At 37.7% G+C, this 15,170-nt stretch overlaps 2 protein-coding genes across 2 annotated transcripts; both read left to right on the forward strand.

Moving 5' to 3' along the window:
• Positions 1 to 3,673: 3,673 nt before the first annotated feature.
• LOC145219976 (uncharacterized) lies at positions 3,674 to 5,669 on the forward strand. The gene is made up of 4 exons (XM_080087272.1): positions 3,674 to 3,842; positions 4,334 to 4,483; positions 4,862 to 5,023; positions 5,638 to 5,669. Exons 1-4 carry the CDS (start codon positions 3,674 to 3,676, stop codon positions 5,667 to 5,669), a joined length of 513 nt encoding a protein of 170 aa, XP_079943398.1.
• A 5,085-nt stretch (positions 5,670 to 10,754) lies between these two features.
• On the forward strand, positions 10,755 to 14,733 carry LOC145220263 (uncharacterized). The gene is made up of 3 exons (XM_080087525.1): positions 10,755 to 10,942; positions 12,122 to 12,271; positions 13,640 to 14,733. The coding sequence occupies exons 1-3, from the start codon at positions 10,774 to 10,776 to the stop codon at positions 13,834 to 13,836; spliced, it is 516 nt and encodes a 171-aa protein (XP_079943651.1). The 5' UTR covers positions 10,755 to 10,773; the 3' UTR covers positions 13,837 to 14,733.
• The last annotated feature ends 437 nt before the right edge of the window (positions 14,734 to 15,170 follow it).

Below are 15,170 nucleotides of genomic sequence, written 5' to 3' on the forward strand. Positions count from 1 at the left end.
AAATGATCCTATGTACGTGACTACATATGTTTATCATCAAAATTTTGGCCGCGATTTTCGTGCTGACTTGAAAATGTATGTAAGTTCAGAAGAAAAAAATTCTGAAAATCGCGGCCAAAATTTTGATGATGGACTGCGTGATTCCAGCTTAATGTTTCATAACAGTATTGACTTGAAAATGTCTTTCAATTGTTGTGGAAGTTCCTCTGCCTAATGCTCAAGTCATTATCTGAACGACAAAAATGGTTTCTTTAAACTTTTGGGCTTGCCACATAACGTTGAAGACTATTTGTTTGTTTTTTCAAAATTTTCTTCAAAAGCGCCTTGGTCAAACTGTTAGCAACTAATAGACTTTGGTAAAATCCTTTGGTTAAACATCGATACAACGAAGCTACACAGCTGTAAGGATATCTTGATATCTCGTTGACATACCTACATTTTTCAATATAAACTGAACGACGCTCTTCTGGGAAATGCATTGTTTGCACCAACGTTTGGCGTTCAGCTTAAGTCGTCTTCCTGTGCACATTTTTCAATGTTGGTGTATTTTAACACGGTGAAATACAGTTGACTAATGCGCTTTAATCATCATTCAGTCGTCATTTGTCAGTGAAAATTTGGGTAATTTTTTTTTGTTTTGGTCTGTTTAAACATGTTGGCCAACAAACACAGTGTAACTCGTACGTTATGCCCATAAATTATGCCCATAGATCAAGGCTCGTAAAAAGCATTATCTAGTCGCCATTTTACGGTTAAAATTCAGGTATTTTGCTTTTTTATAAGGTCTGTTCATCGGCTATTTGTCGCAAAATGTTTGCACAACAAACATGATATAACGCAACAAACACTGCTCGTACTCCAAGCTCGTACGCATTGATGAATAACGACTGTAAAAAACGTATGTCCATAGATTAAGGTTCATAACAAACTTTTAAGGATTATGTTTTTCCAAACTTTACACAACAAATAGTGTCAAAATCATAACGGTTATGCAGGCCCACTTTAAACATTTTTACTCTTTTCGCGTTTTTTGATTTTCTTACCACGTGTTATACTTCATATAATTCGGACTTCTGACTTCACAACTGACTGATGCTTTACCAATACGGACTTAATTCTGTCAATCTGTGAATAAAATTTTTGTTTGTTGCTTGAAATCTTTGTAAAAATTGGGGGCCCTATACCTTCTGCTATAAAGAAGAAAGCCTTCACTGTAGGAAGTGCATGATGCGCAAGCGCAGGAAGGTTTGGTTTGGGTGACCGCTAAGTAGTTTTAAGAGACCGCAAGTGTTTCATTTAAATACCAAAAAATAGCCATATTTGCTTAAACGAATTGCAAGTCAAAATTTTGGGAAACCGCTGGAGAAATTAACATCCTTAAAAAAAAACACTGTGCAAGCGTGTGGAACAAACTTTAAACTTTACGCTTATTCAATGCATTCTACCAAAACAAGCCAGTCTTAATCAAAACCACCCGAAAAAAGCAAGGTGCAGTATGAATGACACAGCCACAATGTTTTATCTTTTATGCAACTTACACTTTGCTGCAGCTGCACAGTTGGACTATCAATTCCACAATACGTACTAAATTATATTGCCTTAATAACAGATTTAACGCAGTTGTCACAAACATATGTTAAAAATTGAAGTTTATGCTATCTTCACGTCAAAAAATTATCTTTTACAACTTTACTCGGCCATAAAAAAACCTTTGTGCGATTGAGTTATGCTATCTCAACGTTGTAAATTGTCTTTCACAACGACAGCCCGAATTTCCCATGCCGTTACCAGAGTCGACAGTGTTAAAATCTCCATTAAGTTCAGTTACAACTTGCAAATGAGGTGCTTGGCTTAAGTAACATGCAGCTGTTTCGAAACTTTTTTACCTCTTAGTTAACCCCTTAAAATTTTGCCAAATAGTTTTCGTTTTGTGGCCTTCATATCACTGATGATGGCATGTGCATTTGCTGAAACATTTGACAAAATAAAGCATGTCGCTTTTCACGTCTGTTTTGGCCGTTATTTTCTCCATAAGAGTTTTCGTTTGATTTCTAGCACACAAAAAAACTTTTCTTGGATTCATACTGAAACACCAACTTTTGTGTTTTGGACTTGAAAATCGACTTGTACTTGATTTGAGTAAAGTCTCTACCAAGACTCAATTTTCGAGCCACCCCTTCAATACACTTGATACTTACATTGTGGGACTTTGGATCGAATCCGAATCTTTAAAAACTGGAAAATTCGGCCGAATAAATTTGGCAAACCGAAGGTTATAACGGTCACGTGCTTTCAAACCAACATTTTGGCACAATGGTTTGGCTAAGCATAAACTAACGGAAAAACTTTGCAAGCACTATTTGTTCTCAATTAAAAATGTATGTTGTTTGCGACATTTGGCATTGATCGGTGTAACTTTAGTGTTCCATGTGTTATCATGGTTCAGCATTGGAACTATTGGAAGTCGAAATTCAGTGTCGTTGTTGTATTAAACAGCCTTACCATACGATCGGCTGTTAAACGGGTATTTCGAAATAGTTGTGCAATCCATTGCAGCATATATTTTGTGCTTCGTATCTTTGCAAGCTTGTAGCTTAAAACAAACTAAGAATTGATTTGAGTAAACGTAGGTAATGTTTCGCAACGATTATGTTTTATCGTTGATCTTTCTTTTTTGCATCTTCTAGTACCTTGAGATAAATGACTACGAACATTAGGTTCCTTTTTTCACACACCTAAGCCTTCCGTCGTCGTTTCACCACCAACAAATTCCAAGACAAAAAACTCTTTTGTTACACGATACGAATGTGACGTCAGGGACACTGCTCATATTTCACCTGTTGTGTTGTCGTAGCTTTTATGGTTCTGCACTCGAGAAAGTAATTTGTACTGATGTTTATTGTGATGAAATTAAGACGGTGTTTAAATGACGAGAATGATTTTGTTCAGCTTTCGTTTACCTCGTTCGGCACACCAACCGCCAAAGGTGGTAGGATTTTTAAAATCATAAACATAACTTCCAAAGTACTGGTCTATATAGAATATACCGTGTTCTACAGCTCGATTGACAACCTGCACTGATGATAACAACAGAGATTGTTGAAACGTCTGAAGGATGTATTCTATATACACCAGTACCTTGGCAGTAATGTTTATGATTGAGTAGCTTTTCAAGTCCGTGTATAGTGTTCCTAAGTATTCATCTAATTTCTGAATTAAATGTTTTATTTATGTGCTGCCTAAGCAGATAGGGTAGTCTACAAAACTTTAAGGCAGAAGACAGTTTACATGCAACACTGGGTTTGGGAAATTCTCACAGGTTTTAAAATATTTACTCTTATACTGTATGCCTTCATAACGGATATTTATATATTGTAGTTATACAAAACAGAATGGAGCAAAACACTAAGGACTGCTAGTTTTACTGCAGGTCCATTAAGTTATACCTCGATTCTTTAATCTAATAAAAACATTTGAAGAAGGTTTATCAAGAAACTATACGTATGTCATTACTAACAACTCAACTAATAAAATAGGCTATCATAAATAATATCCAAATGCCATTTTTATAAATTAAGACAGGCAAATATTTATGTTATCAACAAGAATCAGTATTTTTTGATGAGTTTTTAGATTTTAAAGTTAACTTTGCAAGGTAACGTTTCATCCAAGTATGCGGGCCGGTTTAGCTGTTACTGGCTTCGTACTGACTTGCGTAAGTCTCGTGTTGTCTGTTGTGGCAACATTTACCCCTGCTTGGTCAGTTGGATCAAGGTTAAATGGAGATAGAGGTCTAATTCACATCTGCCAGGATCAGAGCAGCGATTGTGTGTTGAATACTGGTGAGTTTAAATAAATATTTTGACTGGAATTTCCCACTAAGTTGGTGCAAGAAGATTCTGGTTAAACGCATAATCCGTTTAATTGCATAAAGAAGATTGTAAATTCGAAACAACATGCAAAGTGTTTGCTGATTGTGGATATACCCAGCTTCAAACCTTGCATATGATTAAGTAAAATTAACCCCATATGTTGTGTACAGTATGGCAGACCTATTTGTCCAACGTATTTGACATAAATAGGCTATATCCGAGCCTTTTTTTCTTTATATATTTTTATGTAGAGGCCCCACCCCGCCTCAACCAGTGACGACCAACCGATCGCAATGTATCTGTCGTCTCCTTCCTATGGGAGATGTTGTTATATCGAGCCTCTGTAACAATTGTGTCGCTTAACTATGTATCATTGCCCAGTAAAAGCTCAAAAGGCAATCATTTAGCACTTTACTTTTTGTGTTGCGCTTTGTCGGATTGGCTGATGTGTGATTTTTTAGACGACCGTCCTCCACTTGATGTCGCCACACTCGTGTTTATGATACTTTCCTGGGTTTTGTTGGTTGGCAGCGTGGCGTGGAACTCGTACGCATTTGCTGTGAAGGAATATGCCCACATACGATACGCAAGCATCATGACATTGGCAGCCGGTAAAACTTCTATTTCATTTTAGACGGCCATTTTGGTTGAACAACTATAACTGATCCACGGTATTTCGCCTAAATATATTTAGTGGAATGAGTCAAACTTACTTGCCCTATTGATGTATTAAACATATTGAATTTATATTAAAAAACAGTGGGCTAGGTTTACGTAAAAAGATCTATTTCTTGCAACACGCTCTTTATGAAACCAGTAAGCCATTAGTAAGCTGCAGACAGTGCACACTGTTTCGACCTATAAGGTTTTATCAGTGCAGCTGGTGACAAGACATTGGCCGTAGATGCTAAAGTGTGTATACTGTCTGCAGTCATTGAAATATTTGGCGAAAAGCGTATTGTCTACATTTTATGTTTCTGTATTTGCAGGAGTACTTGGTTTGGTGGCCGCTATTCTTTACACTGTAAGAGGCTTTGCATTGAAAGCAGTTGGTTATGAATTCGGTTGGTCGTTTGTTATTGCGTGGATTGCTGCCATACTTGGGCTGGTCGCTGCAGTCCTATCTTTCCTAGGCGGATCAAAGGACAGAAGTAAGTGAAAGACATCGTTTTGGGACAAGGGTTTTTAAACTTTTACCTCGAACAACATTTGCCGCAAGACAAGCAGTAACAATTGTAAGCGGGCCCGAAATTGGGAACCAAACCTCAAAATACAAGCCTGATAACCGACCCGAAAGCGCCAAAACCCGACCTGAACCAAACGTACCATCCCGAAACCGATTTTTTACAAAAGGTTTTGAAACTGATTTAGATCTTGAACTACTTTTACCGCAACCAAAACCCGGCCTGAACCACAAGTACAACCCGAAACCCATTTTCTGTTGAAAAAACAAAGCCTTAGTTAGGCCTGTAAGATCGAGTGTAAATATACACCTGTATTTGGCCGTTAAACTTAAACTGAAGCTTGAACTTGACTCGAAAAGCCTGGCTCGAAGTACCACTCTGCATCTTGTAAAGTAATGTAAACAGTACGGGGTCTTTAACGTGAGGTGGTTGTGTATTAACAAAAAGAGCTTTAGGCTGTTGCTCGTTCAAACATTGATGCCGTAACAAATTTTAAAATTATCCATTTAACTCGTAGCCCAAGTGTTCTGCAAATGGCATTTTAAACACGTGTGATAAAACTCATTTCTGTTTTGTTGTAGGTTGGGAGTTGTCTGAAGGAACACATTTGTAACAATATTAAGCCAACATCCGCAACCTAATGCCACCAGCACTGTACAGTTTCATTTCCAGCCTATTCATCAGCTCAACCAATGATCCAAATATTGGCCACAGAGCAGTTCTGTAATATTACACAAACCTCGGCGAAGGATGTTTCAATCCCAATGCCATGGTTAATCTTTTCAGATTTTGTTAAAAATCAACTGTTTGATTGCGTTTAATATATCAAGTTTTCTTCTTGAGTTTATGTGTACGGTGAAATAAAACACTATAATACTATAAAACGTTAGCTGTCTAGGTTCAATGACCACCTTATGCCATGCCTTCAAAGCAGTTTTAAAATAAGTCTGAGCTCTGGCCGGAAAATTTAAAATCTAAAGTTTTTGGTAATCCTTTCAGATTTTGTAAACAGTTTTTTTTGTGTGTGTTATAACTTGTATCAAGTTTTCTTTTCAGCTGTGTGATGAAATAAAACGCTATAACTACTTTGGTAGACACCGTTCTATTGCGGCCTTATGTTATGCCTTGTTTGTTTAAGCTGGGTTAAAAATTTGGCATATGTTGAAAAAAATGAACATAAATTTGTGATTTTGGGCAGCTCCATATTGCACTACAGGAGACATTTTATTTGTTAACGTATGTTTCGACACATAAGTATAATTTCCTGATGACTTTAATAACCAAAAAATGCGGCCTGTAAACCCGAACCGAGCTAGACTTGTTTTTGAACAAAACATTTTTATAACCTTCAATGGCATATTGCGCCATTGAAGGCGATAACTCAAAGCCATGAAAGCATCTACTTCTGCGTCCAAGTATTGTATACCTTTATGTTGTATTCAAGCGTATAGCGTATCATGGCGTGATTACATGTTTCTACGCACAACCAGCAGAGCTTTGTACCAAATGACCCGTTATTGCCGCTCACTGTCAACCCTCCATCGAACTTGAAAAAAGCGGTATTAGGTTTCAAGGTGCCGTAATGCGGGCATTGTCACAGTATATATGTTTTATTGTACCTTGCGTTTGCTTAGTTCAGTGGTTCTCAAACTTTTTTTTATTGCGACGCCTCTGGAAAAGTTTTCCGGACTTGCGACGCACCCGCGAATAAAAGTTAATGAGGAAACTTATTATTAAAGTTGTGTTTATTTATTGGCACAATAACAAAAAGCCGCGAAACGGAACTATTCTGCGGCGCCATTCGAAAATTGACATTTCGAATGTCGGTTACAATGTTGTTGTTAAAGATGCACAGTTGTGTGGCAATCCCTAAGTGTTCTTGTTTGTTTTATCGTATTTTATGGGTTTATTTTTCTCTTTCTTTTTGTAACAAGCGTATATTGCTGTAGACATTACTGATTACAAACGTACAAATGTTGTTGTGTGGCAAGTCAGTTTGTTCGTTTTCACGCTGTTTTACTGCATTTTGACTGGATGTTGATTATTCTCTTTCTTTAGCGATTTTTAGCGAGAACAGAACTACTTCTGAACATGCACAGTCATTCAAGTTCATTATTTTACATTGCCTTTTTAACGCATTCAGCAGCGAGTAAATTTTACTTTTATGTTTAGCAAGATCTTATCGCTGTGAAACAGTCATATTGTTTCCAGGTTTATGCTGTGATTTGACGTTACAGCCTTGCCGCCGTTTAGCATCTTATTATACCTGTTTATGAGCTCCTAGTCTAGAAAATTGACTTGGAATTGATGCTTTTCAGGGCCCTGAAGAAGAAAAGTGTCATATTTCGGAGCTTTTTGGGGTCATTAGGCATATTAAGATGGGCTCTAAAAATTATGCCCAAAAAACAGAGAACCAATTTTGATAATCGACAAATCTGCAACATTTTATAAAAGCTACCACGTAAGTTCTAGAAATCGCCTGCCTAACGCCAATCTTGAGCCGAAACTTGGTTGCGCCAACAACGCTTGGATAAAAAACGGTTCGGTTTGCCGCAATATTGTTGTTGACTAAGCTAGGTAAATATGTTTCATATTACTCGGTACGGTTTTTCCCTGCGCTGTTTACCGAAGGCGAGCCCGGTAATTTTCTAAAGATTTAACACGCGAAACAAGGTACACCCAACTCGAAAGGTATTTTATTATAGATGTGTTTCCCCAAAATCGAATTTAGGCGTGCATTCTTTGTGATTGAGATTGCTTAAAAAACATGTGCATTTTTAGACAGCGGCGACAACAGCTTTTGTCAGTAGGGCCTAAATAAAATTCGGACGTAAAGGCTACACTGCGTAGAACGGAAGTATTTTCGTTTTTTCTCATGCTGTCGGCTGCTCTGCCATGTAGCGTACGCAATAGCTGGGCCTATAACGGGCAGTAATGCTTCTTCCGTGAGTAAATTAATGATATATAAACGAGTACAGTAGTTTTGTTTTATAAACAACACATATTGTGTTTTAAGTTATGCCATTATTCCGATAAAGGCGTCTCGTATCAGGACGTCAAAACATCGGATATTTATGATAAAAACTACTGGAAGAGCAATTAATTTTATGATAAAAACTACTGGAAGAGCAATCAATTATCATTTATACATTATACCTGTCAGCAACAGTTTATTCAAGAAGTGATATGGTTAGCTTATCGATTAAAACAGTTACCGATCAGAAAATGTGAAAAGAAAAAGTTGAGTTTACTTCGCCCGGTAATAAAATAGTAGCAGACAAATTAACGGCACCAAAAGCACCCCACCAAGTCTGACAAACACTACGTAGAACTTTATGAGAAGCTAAAAAGCTCTGGCTAGATCGAGTTTAAGTCTGCTGCTGTTACGCCGTATGAGCACATAAAAATTTATATGGAGAGGTTTTAGTTAGCCTAGGAATTATATGGCTTAAGTGAACTTTACATACTCAAAAACGTCACTTGTCGAAACGGTATACAAAAGGATAATAAAAATGTGTAAGGAAACTTAGGTGGAATAAGGTTAACGGCAATAGGCTACTGAACCAGAAAAACGAAAAGAAGTTTTTCTTTATTTAAGATCAGAATTTGTTTTAATTCAGGGTAAACGTGTTGGGCTTAAATAAAGAGATTTTCAATATATGTTGATGTTATAACTTTAGGGTTCTTTGAGCGTTCGAAATTGGTAGCATAAATATTACTAAACCCAAGTCAAAACAATTTTGGTGATTTTAGGCCTGACGTTTTAGGCTACGTAGTTTGGACTGCAACTCTTCTGTAAAATAGGTTAAAACCTTGTTCCTCGTAAAGGCAATACCAGAAAGTGCCATGTAATGTAATTCTGAACGAGTTTCCACATTCCGCAGACAATTAGAAAAAAAGTCTAAAGGTTTCGAGTTACCTAAACCGTGACACCTATACCACTCACGCGATCATTCGCTGCAGGCTGCGCGTAGTTAGTTGCCTATAGTTCTTAAACTTTATAAAAAAACAAATACATAACTTTTTAATCGCACTTTCATGGCCGCATGTATTGAAATAGGTGGGTGTAAAAATAAGGCGCAAATTTACTTGGCCAGTGAGGGAACGGTTTCGCACCAGTTAACGTGTTAAGGTATTTCGCGTTGTGCACAAAAATTGCCTGAGGCGCCGTTTTCGGAAGGAGGCTTTCTTAAGCTTAGGTTGGCTCAACTACCTAATGATAAACATGAGATGTCTAGTGGTTAGTTTTAGCTAATTTGCTGAGTTTTTCCAAATCAATTAGTTGTCAGAAAGGGTATAGGATCGGTTTATTTTGTGTTAAATTACAGTCTACTTAAGTACACCCGATTGTAGCCAACCCGGTTGCGTTTTTGTCACCACTCAATTGCTTTTGTGGTCGCCCCTTTCTTTACTGTTGTGCAGCACTAAGTCGCATCCCTTCTGTTGGTTCCATTTCACCTGATGATGAGAGCCTAATTTTCAGCCTAATTGAGTTCTTTTAATAACTTGTCAGAAAGTTCAGAAGATCTATCGCTTAATTTTTTGTATAGCATTGCGTTTAATTTAAGCTGCAGATAGTGCACACTGTTTCAACCTATAAAGTCTCATCAGTGCAGCTGGTGACAAGACATAGGCCGTATTGGCTAATGTAGCCATACAACGGTAGGCTACTCCAGTTTGTTGTGAGTAACAGGCTGAAAAACCCTTGGTGCATGATAACGTGCTTATATAAGCATAAATTTATAAATAAAGCGTTCATGCAGATCAGCCATCACAGCATACTCATACCTAAATCTAGAAAAGATACGGTTTTTTCATATTTATTATTGATATGTTTAGTGAGGAAAAAACGCCAAAACAGACTTAAAAAGCGACATGCTTTATTGTTTAAACGTTTCGGCAAATGCTGCTACAATCATCAGTGATATGAGAGGCCATATCAATTGCACTATGAATAGATATTCATTAATATTTTCGACACAAAACAGAATGGTGCGGTGAACAAAATATAGCATCGAGTGTTTAAACGTTTGTAAAAACATAGTCGGTACATGTTAAACTTTGTGGCAGTTAGGCTTGTTGGTAGGCCGAAAATTCGATTCTATTTTTATTGCTGTTAATTGCAGAAAGAAAGAAACTGCATTTTTTTATAATAGGGTGACGAGCTTTCTTTCTGTTTCTATATAGCATGAATGTTGTGAAGTAACTGTAACAAACATATTTGTAAGGTTTAGATTTAGATAGAAAAATTGATAATGCCACGTTTATCGACAGTGAGGTAGGCTATAAAATAGTGTGTTTTATGCCATAAGGTCGCTTTGCGCTTGCTAAAATGATCACAAATAACTGTTTTGTTGTTTCTTTGGTATGAATGCTGTTAAGTAATTGGAATAGACAGAAGTGCAAGGTTTAGAATAGATTTCAGACAAAAAGATTGATAATAACACCAACTTTCAGCCGGTTCTATAGAACCGTCTCACGAAATTTTATGAGATCAGCGAACCGGTTAGCATTACTGGTTACTGTCAATGGACTTTTGTAATCGAACCGGCTGAAAAATATGACTTTTGTGATAGAACCGGCGGACAAAAAATTTAAATCTCATGCACCACTGGCTATAAAATAGCGTGTTGTGTACCGGAAGGTCATGATAACAAGTAAATTTCGTTTTGAACTTTCAAAATTTACATTACAGGTGTTTTTTAAAACTCGACAAAATGAAAGACAGGTTATGTCGCTACAACACGGCTGTTTCAGCTCTATCTCTTCTAATGTCGTTTGTGTCGATTTGCAAAGCAACTTGGTTACGAAGACCCGGAACATTTAGTCAAGGATTTTTTCGAATTTGTTATGAAGACCCACCGGAATGTGAGGTCTTGTTTTTTCGTAAGTCCGGAGCTAGGCCCAGCTAAAGGTTAATAATGTTATAAGGCAGCGGTTCTCAAAATTGGGTCTGCGGTCCTTTTGGGGTCCGTAAGGCAATGTTGGAGGGACCGCGAAAAGGTTGAAGTAGGCTAATTCTATAATATTATTTTGAGTTTGTGCCACTAAATAAGTTTAAATCAAAGTAGAATCGACTGTCTCCATTGCTATACAATAGCCTTTATTCCATTTTACTAAAATGCAATTGTTCGCGCACAATCGTAATTGTCTTGCGCAATCCTACAATCAACTTTCGTTTTTCTGAAATACACATTCTGCCTCAAGGACCGCGAGACCTCGAAATAATCGCAAAGGGGCCGTTTTGAAAAAACAAGAAAAAGTTTGAGAACCATTGCTGTAAGAGGACAGGTATAGGCTGCCCTGAGGTAACCTTTCGCTACGCACGAAAAATTAGGATGCAGTTATAAAACAGGAAATACGTCTAAAGCATATAACAATTGGCTGGAAGCGTGAATGTAACACACACAAATTCAATATCATGTATTTAACAAATTTAAGTAGCGCCGGGACCCGCTGAAATGACCGAACACACCCCGCGGAAAGTTTGGTGTTTTAATTAAGGACAAACCATCACCACATTGCCAAATGTTGCAATTTAAAAGCCTACGTGTTGGGTTGTTCCGTTGTCATGCGATGTCTTTGTTTGATTTCAATGAAAAAAAAAATTGCTGTAAAATAAAGTAGACACTATGAAATGAACTCAATTGCAATCGATCTTCGCACTGAACGCTGTAAAAGTGATTCTTAAAAACATTTACTGTAGGTTGTAGGCTACTATATAAAACAACAGAGCTCTTCTGGTAATTGTATTTTTGTACCGTCGTTTCAATTGCCAAAAGAGCTCTAAAGGTTATTATTATACCAGGTAGCAACAACTTGTATATAAAGCAATATTTTTTAACCGTTGTTTCTAACTTTTCTTTGCTAGAAATTAAAATTTAAACAAAACATCCCAGGTGGAATTAAACACAAATTAAAACTGGAAAAATAGATCTTTCTTTAAACAACTGAAAAAGGAACAAATTTTATAAATGACATCTTCACTTCCTTATTCAAATAGAATGATTTTTCTGTAAATATTTGTTTGTGTTCATTTCCTTTTTAACATTTCCTCTTTTGCAGCCGAAGCGTCGAAATCGCTCCCACTCTTTCTCCTTTTCGCCTCGTTGCTAAGCAACATCATGTGTTTCTTTGTGATTTCTATGAAACCGTCCTCTCATCCGACAGATGACAAAGTGATGATGATAACAAACGTCGCTCTCAGCCTGTCAGGTACTTGAGCTGAGTTTACTTCTCTTAGTAAAATAACACATAGAAACACTGCTTTCATTTGGCCACATTTGTACACGGGTTATAGCCAGTGGTGGGATTTAATTGTTTTGTCAGCCGGTTCTATCACTAAGTCATATTTTTCTGCCAGTTCTGTTACAAAAAGTCCATTACCAGTATCCAGTAATGCTAACCGGTTCGCTGATCTCATAAAATTTCGTGAGACGGTTCTATAGAACCGGTGTGAACCGGCTGAATCCCACCACTGCTTAAAGCCCAATAGTGAGTTAAGTTGGGTTGATTTTGCTTGGTGAAAGAACACATAGCGACACAATAGCACTAAAACAATCACCAAACCGAAAATAGCTGCGCAATATTAAAAGGTCATGGAGCCCAAAACAGTAAAAACACAATTGGTGGATAATGGCTGAACGCGCTGCAGCTACTCCGTATTGTAACAGTTTGACGGCAATTTTGCCCTGTAAAGCACCTTTTTAGTTTAGTTACCTGTTTAATACATTTTGTCGGGGCTATTTGCTGATGGTTATAATAAAATCCAGGAGAAAATTTGGCCGAGCAATATGCGTTCCACCTAAAATTATCGCCAGTTTACTACGACGGCGGTGGTCTGTTTGACATACTTGGCTAAATATTTGCTGTTTGATAAGCAACGTCGAAAATTGGAAATCCCTAATATATTTTACGACTACCGAAGATGCGAAGCCGTGCGCGTCGTATAAGATTTTATATGTGTGTGTTTTTGTCGTCGTTGCCTGTCTGTCAACACACAGACATTGATCTAAATTGTAAAAAAACATTTTGCGCTCGCTCGTGTGTGGCCACTGTGTGTACATCTAATTTTGCTTGCAGTGTTCCTCAGTGTACCCAGGGAGCTTATGCGCAATGTTTTTTAAGGTGTTTTGGGGGACCGTTTCAAATTTCTCCAGCGGTTTCCCAAAATTTGCCAGTAGCCTAATAAATAATTCGTTTAAGCAAATATGGCTATTTTTTGGTATTTAAATGAAACACTTGCGGTCTCTTAAAACTACTTAGCGGTCACCCAAACCAAACCTTTAAAAGAAACCTGCTTATGCGTATGACCAGACACATTAAAATCTATGTTGCGCATTAACTGGTGTGTGGCCACAGTGTGTATATCTAATGTTGCTCACAGCGGTCCTCAGTGTACCCAGAGAGCTTATGTATATGCCCAGACACACAAAAATCTATGTTTCACATCTAATATTAACAACATATTTTTACATGTACACAACCCAAGAGTTTACAATTCGATGTTTGATGCAAACATTTAATCTAAGTTTATAATTTCACTGGTATACAGACCAAACCGACTTGTTAATTTTTTTTCAGGAACTCTCGGTCTTCTGGGAGATGCAATTTACTCTCATCTCCACGTTGATTATCCAGCAGTAGAGCTTGGTGCTTCCTTTATCATTTCTGTGATCGGAAACGCAGTGGCTGCAATCGGTGGTGCTTTATACGCTAACTTGTACAGGAACAAAAACATACAACTTTTTTCTTCATATCGTCGCCGGCGCAGAGCCTGACTGCCTACACAAACACGTACTCCTCGCCTAAAGTGAAGCGATTAACTTGGCCAACTGTTGTGTTGCCACTGTTTTTGCTTGACGTCTTACTAAAGCAAAATTATGCACACAGACAGTTGTGGTCGATCGCATCCAATTTACCTAACACTGAGTCAGAAGTACTGTACCAGTCGCTGTATTTTTACTGTTTCGTAAAACAATGACTTAGTGTTTTCTCTTTTCTGCTGTCACGAATTAATGACCCGTATTGTTGTAACCATATTTGTCTTTATGGAAACTCATTCACAACGACTTTTGTGCCTTCTTTCGTATCTTCGGCGCCACCTAACGGAAATCGTGATTCACGTAAAGGTACGGTCCTTTTTGGCGGCGCATGCCAGGACGCACTTTCGTGACGTTTAACGGTTTAATACTGTAGGCAAGGCGTTCAAAAACTTTTATTACATCAGGCGCTTAGACTAACGCTCCTGAAGCAGGGATACACTGTTTATAATTGTAATGTCAGAAAACAATAACACATCATGTAGCCTACTGTGTAGTGTGTGTTTACTTTTATATGTAAAACTTTTTATTTCTTGCATTTTGTTATGCAACATGTATAAGCAGTTAGGGTCGCCTATACATTCTTTTATATTTCATGAGTGATGAGTTAAAGGCCTAATTGTGCTTCTACTTGCTTTTACGCATCAACGTCCATGACTGGAATCTCAATCGACATCGAAAAGTTGCACTAACATCCGTCTCGGAAAATTTATGCCAGCAGCCATGAGGTTTGGCAAATACCTTCGTCGCCCCACACCCCCACAAAGGAATGTTTAACCACACACTATCCCACGAAGTCATGAAGAAGCCCGTTTCAAATAAACTGTGAATCATTAAATCAATATCTACCCCGTATTGCGCGAAACAAGACGCTTGAGAGACGATTAATAAGAGTGTGAGGTCCAGCATAAGCTTAATAAGTTTTTTAAGTGGACTTGCTTGTCATTTCGCTTTCGGCTATAAAGCCTCATATTGTTTGCACTCTAAGCTTGCGTTTTGATTGAGGAAGTCAAGTTTCCATCCGGTTAGTTAAGAACTTTACATAAACGTGTATTGCACTTCCAGGAGTTTTTATTGTAAATAATCGACGTCCCAAACAAAACGCCTTCATCAGGATACCGTTTTTTAGAAGTTTACATATCTAAACAAGCTGTCACGTGTAGCCGCTGCTGCCTCGATGACGACTTGTTAAGGGCGGCTACAATGTAAACCATGATATTCATTGGAAATTGTTTGGAGAGTCTGATCTTTGCATCTCAATAACAGCTGACTGATTAACAGCCACACATATC

This window comes from Phallusia mammillata, chromosome 3, assembly GCF_965637545.1.
Source record: "Phallusia mammillata chromosome 3, kaPhaMamm4.hap1.1, whole genome shotgun sequence".
Lineage (NCBI taxonomy): Eukaryota > Metazoa > Chordata > Ascidiacea > Phlebobranchia > Ascidiidae > Phallusia > Phallusia mammillata.

Bases quoted from the DNA above. Each gene is read 5' to 3' on its own strand.
- LOC145219976 (XM_080087272.1), top strand. From the start codon at position 3,674: ATGCGGGCCGGTTTAGCTGTTACTGGCTTCGTACTGACTTGCGTAAGT. The intron at 4,484-4,861 runs GTAAAACTTCTA...CTGTATTTGCAG, and splicing joins CATCATGACATTGGCAGCCG to GAGTACTTGGTTTGGTGGCC. The intron at 5,024-5,637 runs GTAAGTGAAAGA...GTTTTGTTGTAG, and splicing joins AGGCGGATCAAAGGACAGAA to GTTGGGAGTTGTCTGAAGGA.
- LOC145220263 (XM_080087525.1), top strand. From the start codon at position 10,774: ATGAAAGACAGGTTATGTCGCTACAACACGGCTGTTTCAGCTCTATCT. The intron at 10,943-12,121 runs GTAAGTCCGGAG...CCTCTTTTGCAG, and splicing joins ATGTGAGGTCTTGTTTTTTC to CCGAAGCGTCGAAATCGCTC. The intron at 12,272-13,639 runs GTACTTGAGCTG...ATTTTTTTTCAG, and splicing joins CGTCGCTCTCAGCCTGTCAG to GAACTCTCGGTCTTCTGGGA.